The 15,307-nt window shown below is 36.0% G+C and overlaps 1 protein-coding gene and 1 pseudogene across 1 annotated transcript; one reads left to right on the forward strand and one right to left on the reverse strand.

The window, feature by feature from the left end:
• The first annotated feature begins 10,842 nt into the window (after positions 1-10,842).
• On the forward strand, positions 10,843-12,340 carry LOC120090083 (annotated as a pseudogene).
• Positions 12,341-12,464: 124 nt separating this feature from the next.
• On the reverse strand, positions 12,465-14,459 carry LOC120090085 (membrane magnesium transporter). Its single transcript, XM_039047573.1, has 4 exons — positions 14,161-14,459; positions 14,004-14,056; positions 13,794-13,894; positions 12,465-12,806 (listed from the first exon to the last, which is right to left on the reverse strand). The coding sequence occupies exons 1-4, from the start codon at positions 14,231-14,233 to the stop codon at positions 12,713-12,715; spliced, it is 321 nt and encodes a 106-aa protein (XP_038903501.1). The 5' UTR covers positions 14,234-14,459; the 3' UTR covers positions 12,465-12,712.
• Positions 14,460-15,307: the final 848 nt, after the last annotated feature.

Consider the following 15,307-nt stretch of genomic DNA (forward strand, 5'->3'; position numbering starts at 1 on the left):
CATTCGCAGGGATTTCTGAAATTGTACAGCTTTTCTGTTGTACAATCTGACAAATTGAACGTGGAGCAGGGCGGACGTTTCCACCAAGCCATAGCAGAAAAAGCAGCTTTTTAGAGTGGGACCACTGACGAAAGAGGTGCTAAGGTCTATAAATAGCTATATCAATTCCAAAGAGAGGAAGCTGGTCTGAAGAGACATTTAGAGAAAATCCGAGAGAAAGACGAGACAAGTCCGAAAGGGAAGTCTTGAAGCAAGAAATTCATTCACATTCCCGAAGAGAAACTCTGTACAAAGATCATTTCTACCTGGGAAACAAGCTTGAAAAGGAAGTTTTCCACCACACTCCTCTTACACGCCGACAAGCAAATCGTCTCCGATCGGGAACACGCTTTCCTTATTTGTTCTCACTTTTTATTCATCAATTGTGTTCATTTCTAATCTTTCATTCATCCATCTGTAACAAACGCTTTATCGTTATCTTTTAATATCATTATCATATTCATTGTCATTTCTCTGTTCACCACCATACATCCATCTTTCACTTCTCTCACTATGTGTAACTAATCCCAGGGTGAGAGGGAAGGATTAAGCGAGTAAGTTAATCCATGTTGAAGAAATTAGCTAAGTTTAGCTAACGCATGCTCAACGACATCTTCACCTGTGAGAGCAGAAGTGAAGATGTTAATCCACTTCTCGAAAGAAGGTTGGAAGAATACGTTAACTAAAGCAAGAAGTATTTCCAGAGATGGAAACAACCTTGCGTTTGCAACGTTCATCCCTGATTCACCATAGACATATGGAAACGTGGTCGATAGCTGAGAGGTGTAAGCCAAGGGAAAACAGAACCTTAGTTGCATCCTCAACAGGATTGATGAACTTGCGATGTCCTTTCCCCCAACCCATTCGCTTTCTGACACACTTCACAAGACTTGCCATCGCATTCCATCAGATACTTGCACATCTTCATAGTCAGACGTTTATTAGTTTATCGCTTTGTTTATTTATTTACTCGTCACCGCATTTTAGTTTTTCAATACAATTCATTATTATTTTGTTTTTGGTAGCATATATCACATTAGCATCGCATTGATCATCGCAATCCCTGTGTTTAACCTTAGATCACTCTGAGAAACTTGCGTTGGAATTATACTTGGTTCCATCGCAAGAAAACTTGTGTAACACCCCGTATTTTTTTTAGTAGTATTAATATAATTTCAACAATTTTTTATTAATTGAGGACATGTTTGGAATTTTGGACCTTAAGTGTAATTGCGGGAATTTAATTATGGACGTTGGAAATATTTATGTTGGAATTGAATGGTAGGAGTTAAATCTTTTTGAAAGGAAGGGAGTTTAAAGAATTTATGTGGATTAAGAAAAGAATAAAATAAAATAAAATATATTTTATTTTATTTTTTTTCTTTTCTTTCCTATTTTTTTTTTCTTTTTCTTCCTCCTTTCCCTCTTTTTCCTCACGCAGACCTAGCAACCGATCTCCCCGCTGCTGACCTCGACTAGCAGTTCCGATCTCTCCGCTGCTCGCTACTAACCTTGACCACTAGCTCAGATCCGAGCCGCGAACAGCCCAATTTCAACTTCGGCTTCTTCGCGCCTCAATTGTTCACGCCACCCAGATCTGATTCCGATCTCCCATGCCGAGCCACCCGCGTTCGTGCCGCCCATATCTGATTTTGGTCTCCCACGTCGAAGCCACTAGCATTTGAGCCACTTTGTCCAAACCGACCAGTGCTGCTCCAGACGCGTCTGTACCAGAGCCGCCATGGCGCAATCGACCGGATCTGCACCGGATTCTTCCTGTCACCGCCATCGTTGCTCGTGCCATCATCAGATTTGTCAACTTGGGTAAGATTTCTACTAGTTGGGGTTGTTTTCAATTGATTCTCGACTGCCCATTTACTGTTGGCACCAATCGATTGAGGCCTTTATGTGTCAACTTTGGATTCATGTTCTTAAAGGTATTAAGGTGTTGTTTGGTGAAGTTGGAGTTATTTAGCAGATTTGGGGCGCCTCATATCACACCTTGGGTGAGTTTACCTGGATTTTTGGTAGTACTTGGAATATGAGTGATTAGGCCTTGGTTTTAATTTTAAAACTTGGTTGCGTTCTTATGTCAGGGTCTTACTTGGAGTTGTTGGTTTCGTTGGTTGTCTGAGATTATCTGCAGATTTTCGATTTAGGTAAAGTTAAATTGAAGATCTTTAAATAATTTGGTTAATTGGATTTAGACCCCAAAGATGAGTTTAGAACTTTGGATTTGTTATTTTTGGACCACGGGTGCTAAATTAATATTTGTAATGTATGTTATAGGGTGGATTCAAAGCCTTCCAAGAGTTGTAAGAGGGTTAATTACTTGGATTAAATTGTGAACAAATTTAAGGCAAGTAATCTTACTACTGGAATTGCCCACGGGTCAGACACTAGATGTATGCTAACACAATAAATGAATGTTATAGCAGTATGACAGCATGATAGACTGATAGTATAGTATGACCAATATATGCTCTGGTAGGAGATCTAAAAGATCTATTTGTGCACATAGACACTTGAATGCTAGCATGAGATTGTATTTGATTCCATATGGTTGTATTGGATCTGATGATATTGAGGTATATGTGTATGTTATAGAGCCATGATGTTGAGGTATATATGTATGTCATAGATTCATATAGTGATAATTATGATATTGAGACTATGTAAGTGTCCTTACTGATTAGTTAGATGCCCATTAGATTTTGTGTTTCCTTCAGGATTCACCAGTTTGTGTTTCCTTCGGGATTCACCAGTTTGTATTTCCTTCGAGATTCACCAGTTTGTGTTTCCTTCAAGATTCACCAGTTTGTGTCTCCTTGGGGATTCACCAGTTTTGTGTCTCCCTCGGGATTCACAAGAGGTAGTGGGCATACTTAACTACAGTAGGATAGAACTCAGTCTCCTTTTGTTCCATGTGTATATGTGTCCCATGAGACCTAGAGTAGTTTATATGTTTCACCAGAGGTAGGTATCTAGAGGACATAGATGCCTAGCCTGACCCCAGTGGTGGGGTTACTTATTGAGTATTTTATATTCATTTTTTCTCATGTTGTTGTATCAGATAAGGGTAGAAATGCACCGACGATGGACAAACGGAAAGCTTTTATGCTTCCGCTCAAGAGATTTAGAGTTCTTTTCATGTTTCTCTTAACATTTAGTTTTGATATTTAAAAATTACTTTTAAAAATTGTTTTTCAGACTTATTTATTATCCTTTATGATTTATGGGTACCCTAAGATTGTTTTAGTATTTGAATTTAATGAAAGTCTTTTGAACTTACCTTATTTAATTAGCATTTATTTTGCCATAACTGAGTGTCGTTTTGAGTTCCATGCATGCATGTATTTAGTAACGGCTTAACTTAAGTCCTAGGTGGTCGGGTCGTTACAACTTGTGACATGCGAGTACTACATGAACGCATGCGAGTACTATTATTTTAGAACGTAGTATCGCATTTATTATCGAAAAGCGTGATTCATCACCGCATACACATCATCCTCACATCATCATCCATCTCGTTCTCACCATAATCCATTTTCCCAATCTTTGTGGCAGCATTACATTACATTGCATTACGTTACGTTCCATCTGCCACAATAAAATTTCATTCAACAGCGAGGTTGATAGTTCTTTATATAATCTTCCTTCAGGAAAGTTGCATTTGTCGATACAAACACTTTATCTTCTTGAGAATTATAAAAGAGACCACCTTTAGTTTCTTTTGGGTAGCCTACAAATAGGCACACTTTTGAACGGTGTTCCAGTTTTTTGGATTTTGCACCAACATGTGTTGGACAATCCCAAATTCTGAAGTGATATAAATTTCCTTTACATCCTCTCCAGTGCTCGTAAGATGTTTCAGAAACACTTTTCGAGGGAACCATGTTCAAAATATACACCGCAGTCTCAATTGCATGCCCCCAAAAAGAATTTGGTAACTGAACGTAACTCATCATGGAACGAACCATGTCCAATAAGGTTCTGTTTCTCCTCTCTGCCACATCGTTCTGCCGAGGTCTGTCAGGAGCTGTGAGTTGAGACTGAATTCCATGTTCTATCAAATAGTTCTAGAATTCTATGTCCATATACTCACTACTTTGATCTAATCGAAATGTTTAAATCTTTTTACCTAATTGGTTTTCAACCTCAACCTTATACTCTTTGAACTTTTCAAAAGTTTCAGACTTTAGGTGCATTAAGTAAACATACCCATACCTTGAATAATCATCTATAAAACTGATGAAATATTTATACCCTCCTATTATTCTAACATTTAGAGGCCCACAAAGGTCTGAGTGAATCACTCTAGGGGTTCTCTGGCTCTAAGACCTTTTCCTGAAAAACATCTATTTGTTATTTTACTCTCAAGTCAAGACTCACATAGTGGTAATGAACTATCTTCTAACTTATTTAGATGATCGTTCTTAACCAATCTCTCAATCCTGTTGAGATTTATATGACTCAGTCTCAAGTGCCAAAGATAGGCATTTGGAGAAATCTTCATTTTCTTATAAGTCCCAGCAGTTTTAAACATCTTTATGTTCAACACAGCTTTGACCTCAGTTTATTTTAACACGTACAAGTTATTTTCTAATTTTGCAAAGCAAATCTGTTTATTTCCCATTTTCATGAAAACTTCACCATTTTTCGTAATAAACTTTATAATTTTGTTCTAGCAAATAAGAGACAGATATTAGATTCTTTTTCATAGAAGGAATATAATATACATTTTTCAAATAAATGTATTTATCTCCTATAAATAACTTCATATCTCCCACTACTTTGGCTGAAACAATCTCTTCAGTCCCTACCTTAAAAATTGTTTCACCTTCTGTCAATTGTCTTCAGGAACTTGTTTCCTGTGAGATAGTACATACATGTTAGCAGCAGCTGAATCAATTATCCAGATTTTATCGTTTTCCACTAAACATACTTCGATAACAAGTAAATCATATTTATCTTTTTGTTCGAATTCAACATTCTCATTTACATAATTCATAATTTCAGATGAGTTGAGAGATAGAGGATAATCATCTGTTAAAACTCTGTTGGTATAATCAACCGCTAGTAATTTGTTTGTTGATTTGATTTTACTGTTAATAATATCAGAAGCGAGTATTACAGAAGAATTCGACATGCTGATAAAATTCAAACAAATTCTAAATTGTAAATTGTAACTAAATCCAAAATCAAGTTTTAACAAAAAGTAATAATGTACCCATAACCATTATTTATTTGTGATGATATTTTAGTGAGTCAAAATATGTGCTACCGTGAGGCAGTTAGATATTCCTTCACTAAAACAAACAATTTTGACCAAACACTGTCCCCAGAATAACTCTTATTCCCATAGTCGTTTAGTTATCGTTTTCGGTCAAGATCTTTACTAACAACTTAGCAATTCTTGTAAATGTGACGCCATTTTCAGATCTTATAGAACTGTATAAACTTGCCTCCAAAATAGAAGACAATATCTAAGATGGAACTATAAGACCCTATTCATTTTACTGAAACCTGGGTTGTTCCGAATCCTATGTTACAACCCTCCGTAGGGATTGCCGTGGTTAACGACTAGTTAGTGCCGCATAAAAATGACAGCAGGCGTAACATAGGAATCTCATGGTTCAAAATAATGGAAGAGACCATAGGACAATGTTGACACATTCCCTTCACCCACTTACTATGAACCACTTCCCTCATTCACCTTGTTATTGACCCATGCAAACACTTTTTGTATGGAGCAGTCGAGGTAAAATCGACAAGAAGCCGAACATGGATATGTCGGTGTGAACTCTTGAGGACGTGAGAGCTAATAACTGTATATCAAATATATTGTTAATCTCCCACTGAAGTGTTCTATTTTGGGTAGATTAATACTTAGGTTCTTTTCGACTAATAAAACAACCCTAAGTCTATGTGGTTTATCCAAGTATAACTCTTATAATTGGATTTTAACCTATGATGTCTTGGTGATAAACCATTTTATTACCTCACATCACTCACATATGCTCATAAAATCGGATAACAATGCTCAATAATTTGGCCATACTCCCCAGGTAGGAGGTGTTCCGTAAACCGTCAACTTAAGTACCTCCAGCCTTAGACATGATTATATACTGGTTGAGTTTGTAATTAGGTTTTATAAGTTTTAACAATTAAAATAGGTGGTCAACCTACGTGAGCATGTAGCTGTTGTTTATGGATTTTAAATGTCTAACCCAATTTTATAACAACTTATAAAACTTTAGACATGCTATTCATCCATAACATATATGAGGCATTCAACATTTAATATAACATTTATATTAAATACAAGAAACCCTAACATACATACTATATATTATAACAATTATAACATACTTTCAATGCATGTAACATGCTTCCTATGGTGAGATTTTAAATCTAAATGGCATACTATGTGCACACACAAGATTTATTTAATTATAACATACATCAAATGCATAAATAATTAAACACAGACTAATATGGTTTTTAGTTTTGGCAAAAACAAGCAAACAAAACCTAATTATTACAAATCAGCTTTTGAACCGCTCGAACTGCTCCAAAATGAACTCAAGTAGCTTGAACCAGACCTGAATCATTTGAACCGGACCAGCCAAGAACCATTCGAAGCTCAACCGGACCAGGCTACAAGAGAATTGGTCGAACCGGCAGCCCTTGCACATGTTCAAAATCTCGCTAAGTCTTATCGTTTAGCAATGGCGACCATCGTCTTGCATTTTGCTTGATCGTTTAGCAAAGCTACACGATCGTATAGTATTTTCCTTCTAATGCATAGTGTCATCGTCTAGTGTCGAAGGAAGCTAAACCATCGCTTAGTTTCTCATACTATCGCGTAGGTCCATCGTTTAGCACGGACAATTTACTATGATCGCTTGGCTTCATTGTATAGAACATCAGCGCATTGTTCAGTTGCATAGGTAAGTGATTTGTTTAGTTCCATCGTATAGAAACTTCAATGCATCGCTTAGCACTTCATCTACACGATCACTTAGCTCCGCATCTAAATGATCGCTTAACACTATCGCGTAGCACTTCATCGCATCGCTTAGCGCGCATCGTTTCTTAACGATTGGATAATACCATCGTACAGTAAATTCAACGTATTGTTTAGTTCCCACACCAAAGCTAAACAATCTCTTAATGCTATCATATAGCAAATTGAACGCATCGTTTAGCTCCTGCAGGTACACGATCGTCTAGAATTTAACATCATAACGACCAGCGCCCATTGCTATATGATCGTCTAGCTTTTCTTCACATTGTCTAATGCATGAAGCTAAACATTCGTTTAGCTACTGAAGCTCAACGACATAAGAACAAAGGCTGATTTTCTAGAACTGCAACTCGGCCTCTTCGCTTGTTTCTTCGATTTACAGCTTAATTTCAACTCTAATGACTCCAAATAAATTACAGACTCTTGGGAACACATTAAAGCTCATCAAGCAAGGGCCAATTATAAATTTAAATGATACATTAAAGAGAATTAAACAACCAAATCTCAGAAAACCATATCAGTGCACCAGTTTCATATTTCTCATATAAAACACCCACCAAACCAAAATCAAATCGAATTGAATGCTTATTTGATGCTCTAATATCAATTGTAGGATTGTATCAACAACAGTAGAAGTACAAGGATCATCTAAGCACTCAAATTCACTAATTTTGACAAAATATAAAGCATGTTTTTGCAGAAACAGTGAGTTTCAAGACATACCTCTTGTAAAACTCTTCAAAGCTCTATCTCCAGCTGCTATCTTCTCCATATCTTGTTGTAGACCACCTCAAGATCTTCCTCACTATTCGCTTGGTGCTTTAGATTAAGTTATGGGACTTAAAACAAGTTTGAATCAAGGGATGAAAGAGAAAAGCTCACTGCAGCAACCTTGTTGAAGAATCCTTTCTTCAACCTGAATTTTCTCTAAAATTCTTTATAGATTACATGCCCGATTTTCACTCCAATCTCTTCATTATATTGCAGATCAATATGCAAAGAGAAGAGTTGCATGAGTTACAGCTCATGCTTGGAGAAGACAAGGCAAAGACATTGCTTCATGTGTGAGCTACTTAGGTGATGGATAATGGAAAAATCCTTTTTTCCATTTTGTGTATTTTGTTTTCTTTTCCTTTTTCAGTTTTATCTCAAAAAATCAAAATTTTATTTTATTAAATCTATTTTTATTTTAAAATGAAAAAAATTAATTAATTTCATAAATTAATTATTAAATAAAATATAATTAATTTAATATCAAATATTAAATTAATTTTAACACATATCCATCTTTATATATTTAAATCATAATTAAATATATATAAATTCTCCTATTCCGTTTAATTCTCAAATTAAACATATAATTATATCTCATATAATTACTAATTCCCTTAATTCTAATTTGAACGTTTCAAACTAACTTATCACATTATTCTAGAGCTAGTAGGGGGACCTCGCGGACCTACAGATCATGGGCTCCAACGATCCGAGATTAATTGACTAAACTCATTAGACCAAATTAATCCCCATTCATTAAAGCCCATAGTTGCACTCCCCTTACTGTAGATATATTATGTCCACATGATTTAACCATAATCAGCAAGTCGACCCTCCATAAGTTGTTCGTAATAACGGCTGGGTCAAATATTTATTTTACCCCCGAGATTACGTCTTCTTCCTCAAGTCCCTACTGATCCTCTAATGAACAACTGGTTTGTGATCCAATCACTAAACCAAACTTTCTCAGCCCAGTGAGAGGGTGAGGCCCTTGTTCAAGACCAGTACTTGAGAGAACAACCTTTCTCCTATCCCTAAATCGGGCAAGTGTGAACTCCATCTTGCACCCTATGTCTCCAACTATCTATCCGGTCTTACCCCTGAAATGGGAGTCTTATTGAGCCGGAGCTTTTGAGCCAACCCTAAATTATGAAAATTTAAGGGCAATCCCGAATAAACAGGAGTTCATAGTTAGCTCAGGATTAAGATCGAGTACCTAGGTCATCTAGGTGAAATAGTCAGTCTTAAACAGTAAATAACGTTATAAAGTAAGAGTGACTTATTTCTTTCATTGTATAGGACGCCCCCACTCCTCATGTCATAACATGTACGAATTAGGATCACATCGTATATAGCAATTTACAACTCTTTGTAACAACTACAAAGTAGGCCACATCCAATGGTGTTACTAGAATAAGGTACCCAACCTCATTCATATACCATAGATCATTTTGACTATTTACTCGAACCCGATCCACTCTTATATTTCCACATAAAGTTCAATTATTCATACAATAGTCATGAGTCTTAGTTTATTGGATTCAGACTTTAATACAATTTATGAAATCAATAACAAGTATATTGATTATAGAAAATATTTATTATTTTACAAACTGCGAGTTTTTAGGACATAAAACCCAACAGATCTACCCATCTTCTTCCTCCCATTCCTCCACAGACTCACGCTGCTCTCTGTGAAAAATGACAATGAATTTTTTCTCTCATAAAAATTTCTCCTACCTTTCCCAAAATTAATCCCTAAAAGCTCACTCCTCTTTAGCAGCTCTCAACCTTAAGCATAACAAGGAAGCCCTCGTGGTGGTGTCCAAAAGATTTTTTTTTTTTTTTTTTTTTTTTTCTGCATTTTCATGTTGGTGAGCCCGGAGAAGGTGACCGTCCATTAGATTGGGAGAGGAAACGTGAAGAACAATTTTTTTCAAAGGTGAGTATTAATTTTCTTCTTTTCCATCTCCTTTTAGCATGCCGATTTTGGAGAATATTTATCTTGTGAATTTTAGTTTCATGTGATTCTCTATATTTTTTTGTTCTGGTTTCAAATTGAAAATTGAATCATATGGGGTTCATACGCTTCCGCACAAGATTCAATCTGTGCAATTTTCAACCATAGTTATTGAAAGTTCAAAAGGTAGCTGACTTTCTCTAATAAAGTTGTTGTCCTACTTCACTATGCATCAATTCAAATCGTCAGATATTGATGTTTAAGTTTGTTCTCCTATCTTTGCTCAAAAACAGTTTCTTTTGAAACTCATACTTTGTGTTTTGTTTTGCTATACAAGTCATTCGTAGGGGATCGTTGAGAATGACTTGAGTCAAGGCGCATGGCAAAAGTAAAAAGGGAAAGGATTAAAACGTTTTACATTAAATTGTATCATAATGATTGGATCTAAAATGGTTTTTTCCTTTCTTTTGTCTATTGGAATGTCGTAGCCGTTATCTTCATCTTCTTCACAAATAGTGGATGTGGATCTATTTTTTTCCTCCTATTTTTCTATGTTGTTCTGAGCATACTCTTCCAATGATTCTAATAGTTTCTTTGGCACGTGTACACTTGAGTTTGGAGTTATGTTAACCTTGAAGGGCAACCGACATACACGATTTAACACTATAGTTGCACTGAATTTTCTTTCAAGACAGTAGATCTTTCATGGTACAACAAACAATCGACATTTAGTTCCTACAATTGGATCTCTCGCATATTCCTAGTTTTCTCCTCTCATAGTTCGTAAAGTTGTTACCATCGGTTTTAGAGCTTCCTTTTTAGCTTTTCTTGTTTATCTTCCCTGATTCTTTAGATTTTTTTGGCTATGGTTCCTGATTTTGATTTTAATTTCATTTCTAGTATTTTTTTTTTGTCCTTAATTCAACCCACTATTACACTTGGGGAATCCAAGAAAAATTCAACCATATTTTGGACAAGCAACTGGATTTTGATCGATTTGAGTGAGGCAAAATTCGAAGAAGATTGAAATGTAGGGCCAATGAAGGATGGGGATGGGAATATCATGAAGTTGAAAGAACAACAAAGTTCTGATTCAAGGAAATACAGAGGTAGAGAGTTTGTTTGGGGGTGTATACAATTGTTGTGGCATTGATGTGTAATAGCTCAAGGTTTCAGAGCATTAAGGAGTTTGCTCTAAACGCACTGACATTGCCATCAAGTACCTTTGCTATTTGGGAAAGATTGCAACATTCTATGCCGATGTAGATTGTATAATTATTATTAAATGCAACGTGTTTGATCTAATTAGAGGGTTTGAAGAGTTGAAATCATCACAAGAATTTCAGGGGGTTTGGGAACTAGATCATTGTCTTATCAAATTTAAAGTCGGTGAAGAACATTGTTCACTATGTGAATTCAGTGTAAAAAATCTTGTTCATTCACTACCATGTTTCCCTGTGATAAAAAACAGGAAGTCAATTTGAAGCTTTGTTCAGATTGGTGAAACCCCACCTATGCACCAAACCTAGCAAATATATTCCCAATTGGTTGCTAGCCTTCGCTAATGCTTATACCTACAGTCATTTAGCTTTATGGAAGAGGAAGTCGAGAGAGTCGTGTACTGAGAAGATAAAGCTTGCGAGGAAATGGAGGAAGGCGAATAAATCTTTGTTGGGTTTGTAACAGATTGGTCTCTTGTGATTTAGAAAGAAGTGGCAATAGCGAGATTGAATTTTCAAGAGGGGAAAGTAATTCATAATTGGGACATTGTTTGCGTAGATGAAAGATGAAATTAGATTGCCTTCTGAAAATACAATTGGCACCAATGGAATAAGCCATTTGTGTGTGCCAGAGGTGTTCAATCATGCGTGATTAAAGGTGGTGACTTTCCTAATATTCAAGACATGGTAAAGATTCTTCCTTGTGCGAGGCCTCTTGTTTATTAAGTTAGAAGCTCGCAAAATAATTTTTTTGAATTTGAATGCTCAAATGGCAGGAAGTAGAGAATCTCTGTTTGTTCCAAATCAGACGAGACGATGAAAGAGATCAAAACCACAATAACGAAAGAGATGAAAAGAAGAGGAGAGTTAAATACATTCTTAGACATTTTATGGACAAACCAGAAGATCTTAACCAATCATAATCCAACAGCCTTGTCGTATTTACTGTCATTGCCGTTGCTTGCTTAAATGTGTTAAAGCCCCTTCTGAAGTTCACATACTCCGTTCAATATTGCAATAGCAGATGTACGGTGTCTCTGTGATCTAAACTTATAATTTCTCTCCTTTTCTTGTTTCATTCATTCTCTTTCACATTTGATCATTCTAAACCGGCTCTGATACAGCATTTCTTAGAAACTTCAACCTCTTAGCGAATCATTTGTAGGAGTTGGTGAGACAAACTGTTGGAAGGCATATAACAAATGAAGCCCATGAAAGCCAATGGGGATGGCCTTTATTCTGTGCTAGCAAATATAAAAAAGACTCAAGTTTGCATCAGAATACAAAATTCATTTTATAACAAGAACCATGTCATTTCCAACCATCCAAAAGAGGCTTAATTCGATAACAATGGATCATACTCGGAAGATAAATTAGCTACCATATTGAAACCATTTACCATTGGCAGACAGAAGAATAGATTAATCACGTTTAACCAGACTGCAGAAAACGCATACTAATCTTTTATATCGATTCAAAAGAGGCCTAATTCAATAACAATGGAAAAAGCTTGTTTTAAGGCAGAGACTACAAAATAAACATAGGAAGAACCTCACAGTATCCAAAATAGTAAACAAGTGAGAAACATTAGATTAATGGAACCCAGCAATATCTCGTTTAAGCTCACAAACGTCCATTTCGGCTTCCAGCTTGGATTCCCCAGTGCCTGCTTTAGTCATAACTGAGATCTCAATGTTTTAGCTTCAAATCTGTTTGCTTGGGAAATAATCTGCCGCGGTGGTTGAAGATCATAAAATCTTGATTGGCAGGAAGAGAAACTATCCTGCAATGGAGAAAAACATTTATCTACATGAAAATTAATTTAACATGCTTACCGAAACAACATAGTAATGACACTGAAATTAGTAGTAACAACTCCATATTCTTGGAATATTCTGTACAACAAAATTTGAGTTGAAGTGATGGAATCTATTCCATCCATGGAAATATAGGGAACAACCCAAAATGATAAATTTTCTAAAACTTCTAATGGATTGATATCTATCTCTCTTAGAATATTTAAGATCAGCTTTGTAGAATCTTCTAAGAAACAACCCTAACTACTAGATGCTACGAAATCATATGCCCTTGCACTTTTTATTTGAACTTTAAAGCACAAGACACATCAGTAGATTGCCAGACACCCGGTAGAGGGGGAGTAACAGAGGTCATCTCTAATTTAAGGTTTTGTCATTCGCTGAAAATTAGTCTCTTTTTTTAAAAAAATTATCGACCACGTGTAAAAGCATTGTCACAACAAGGAAAATGCTGCTAATTCCCCAACAAAATTCTTATAGAGTTAAAATACAAGTGCAGGTGCTCGTGAATTTGCTCTGTTGCACCGAAGAGTCGACAACTTTTGTTATTTGTAGGACATGTTTGTTTGAGTTGATGGGAAGTAAACTCAACTTCTCTTTGATTAAAAATTCTCAAATCAAATGTATGACAGAATCCACAAATTGATTTCCTAAAAGAATGTTTAACACATCATAAATCCAGACAACTGGGCTGATCTTTTGGATTTTTTAAATTTTGTGATAACCTTTAGCATAGTTCTGCTACCAGAGCTAACTTTTCTGGATTGGCAGTTTACAACCCTGAACACCAAAGCCTTATCATTAACCATGCAAATGAGATCAAATATATTAAAGTATCACCGTTTTGTGGAGATGGGCAATATCATATTGATGGGGGAAAACTGGTGCAATTTCATTCTGAAAAAACATTTGGCAAAATCACATTTCATGAACAGTCTGAGAGGAAAATGTACCTATTCTCCTCGGCTTCTGGATTGATCGAGTGAAACTTCCCTGGCACGGTGAGTGCAGCCCACATGGACAACACTAACCCTAGAATCAATTCGATTGCCACCTAGGGGAAAAGAAAAACTTCCTTCATTCAAGAACACCTCAAATCGAGTGAGATATGTAGAACCAGCTGAAAGCCAAGATTATAGAAAGAAAAAAGAGCGATGAAATACATGAAACGGAGGGCCTGAAAACTCTTCCTGCATGATCTTCAATAAGCTCCTATCTGCAGTCAAAACAAGATCAATCGAGAACTGCAGGGTTTACCAACAACAGCAAGCAAGTAATGCTAGAATTAGAGAGTATGATGATGGGTTTTTTAGGGCATACATTGGATGGTGGAATAAGCAGCATGAGCCAGAATTAGAACTCCGAAGACACCGACCACGAAGCCTACTCCCATCTCGACTGACGGATCTCAATCACCGGACGGCGGAAGCTACAGAGTTGATGTTGATGACGACGGAGGTGAAGAAACTTCCAATTTCAACGTGAAGTGAAGCAGTGAAGATGGATCTTCTCCTTGCTTACCTCGACAATCCCCGATTTTTGGCTTGATCTATGGAATTCCAATCACCTGCCCTGCTTCTGTGATATTAACGGGATATAAAAATGTCAATTTATTAGTTTATTCTCTACCAGTTCAGTTTTATACCTAATAAGTGCCTATTCAAAATTTTTAAAAATATGTCAAATTCAAATTTATCTTTTTTAAAAAATAAAAAAAATTGGAGATCGGAGATTTGAACCACCTACCTCTAAATTATGCAGATCTCAATTGAGCTAAAAGTTATCTTTTTATTAAGAAAAAAATTTATACTACTCATTTACTCTTGTTTACAATGAAAATTTATTTTTATAGATATTATTGGATTTCACATTAATATCAATGTTCCACTTGATTTTTAAAAGTATGTTAATATGACACACCGTAAATAAAAAAAAATTCCACATTTGAAATTTTCTCCTTAATTAATAATATAGGCTCATATGGGCAACAACTTAACATAGTTTAATATGTAATGATTTCTTCAATATGTTTATATTTTGTATAATACACAGGAAAGAAACTGTTATATGTTAAACTATATCAAATTGTTGCAAGGTTTATCTTTGATTTTAAGTTTTTAATGGGTAGGGAAATTTTCAAAAATAGAAAAATAAGGAAAACTATTTACACAAAATACTAAAATTTAATCATCTTCCCCCTTCTCTGTTTTCCCTTTCCCCGTCTTCTTCTTTTTCATCTTTTTCTTTGGTCTCTCTCTAACCCACACATTCTAACGTCCAATGGCCACTGCAATCATGCCTAACAATTGATCCACTACCGTTTAGGTCTACGTTGCAGATCTGGTTGTATGTCACCGCCAACAAGCCGATTTTTCTCTGTCTATCTGAGTCACTCTCTCTCTCTTCCTCTAACTCTTAGATCCGTGCAGCCCAGTCCTCATCGCCGATGTCTTGTCACCGTCAGTGC

Source organism: Benincasa hispida, chromosome 11 (assembly GCF_009727055.1).
Source record: "Benincasa hispida cultivar B227 chromosome 11, ASM972705v1, whole genome shotgun sequence".
Taxonomy (NCBI): domain Eukaryota; kingdom Viridiplantae; phylum Streptophyta; class Magnoliopsida; order Cucurbitales; family Cucurbitaceae; genus Benincasa; species Benincasa hispida.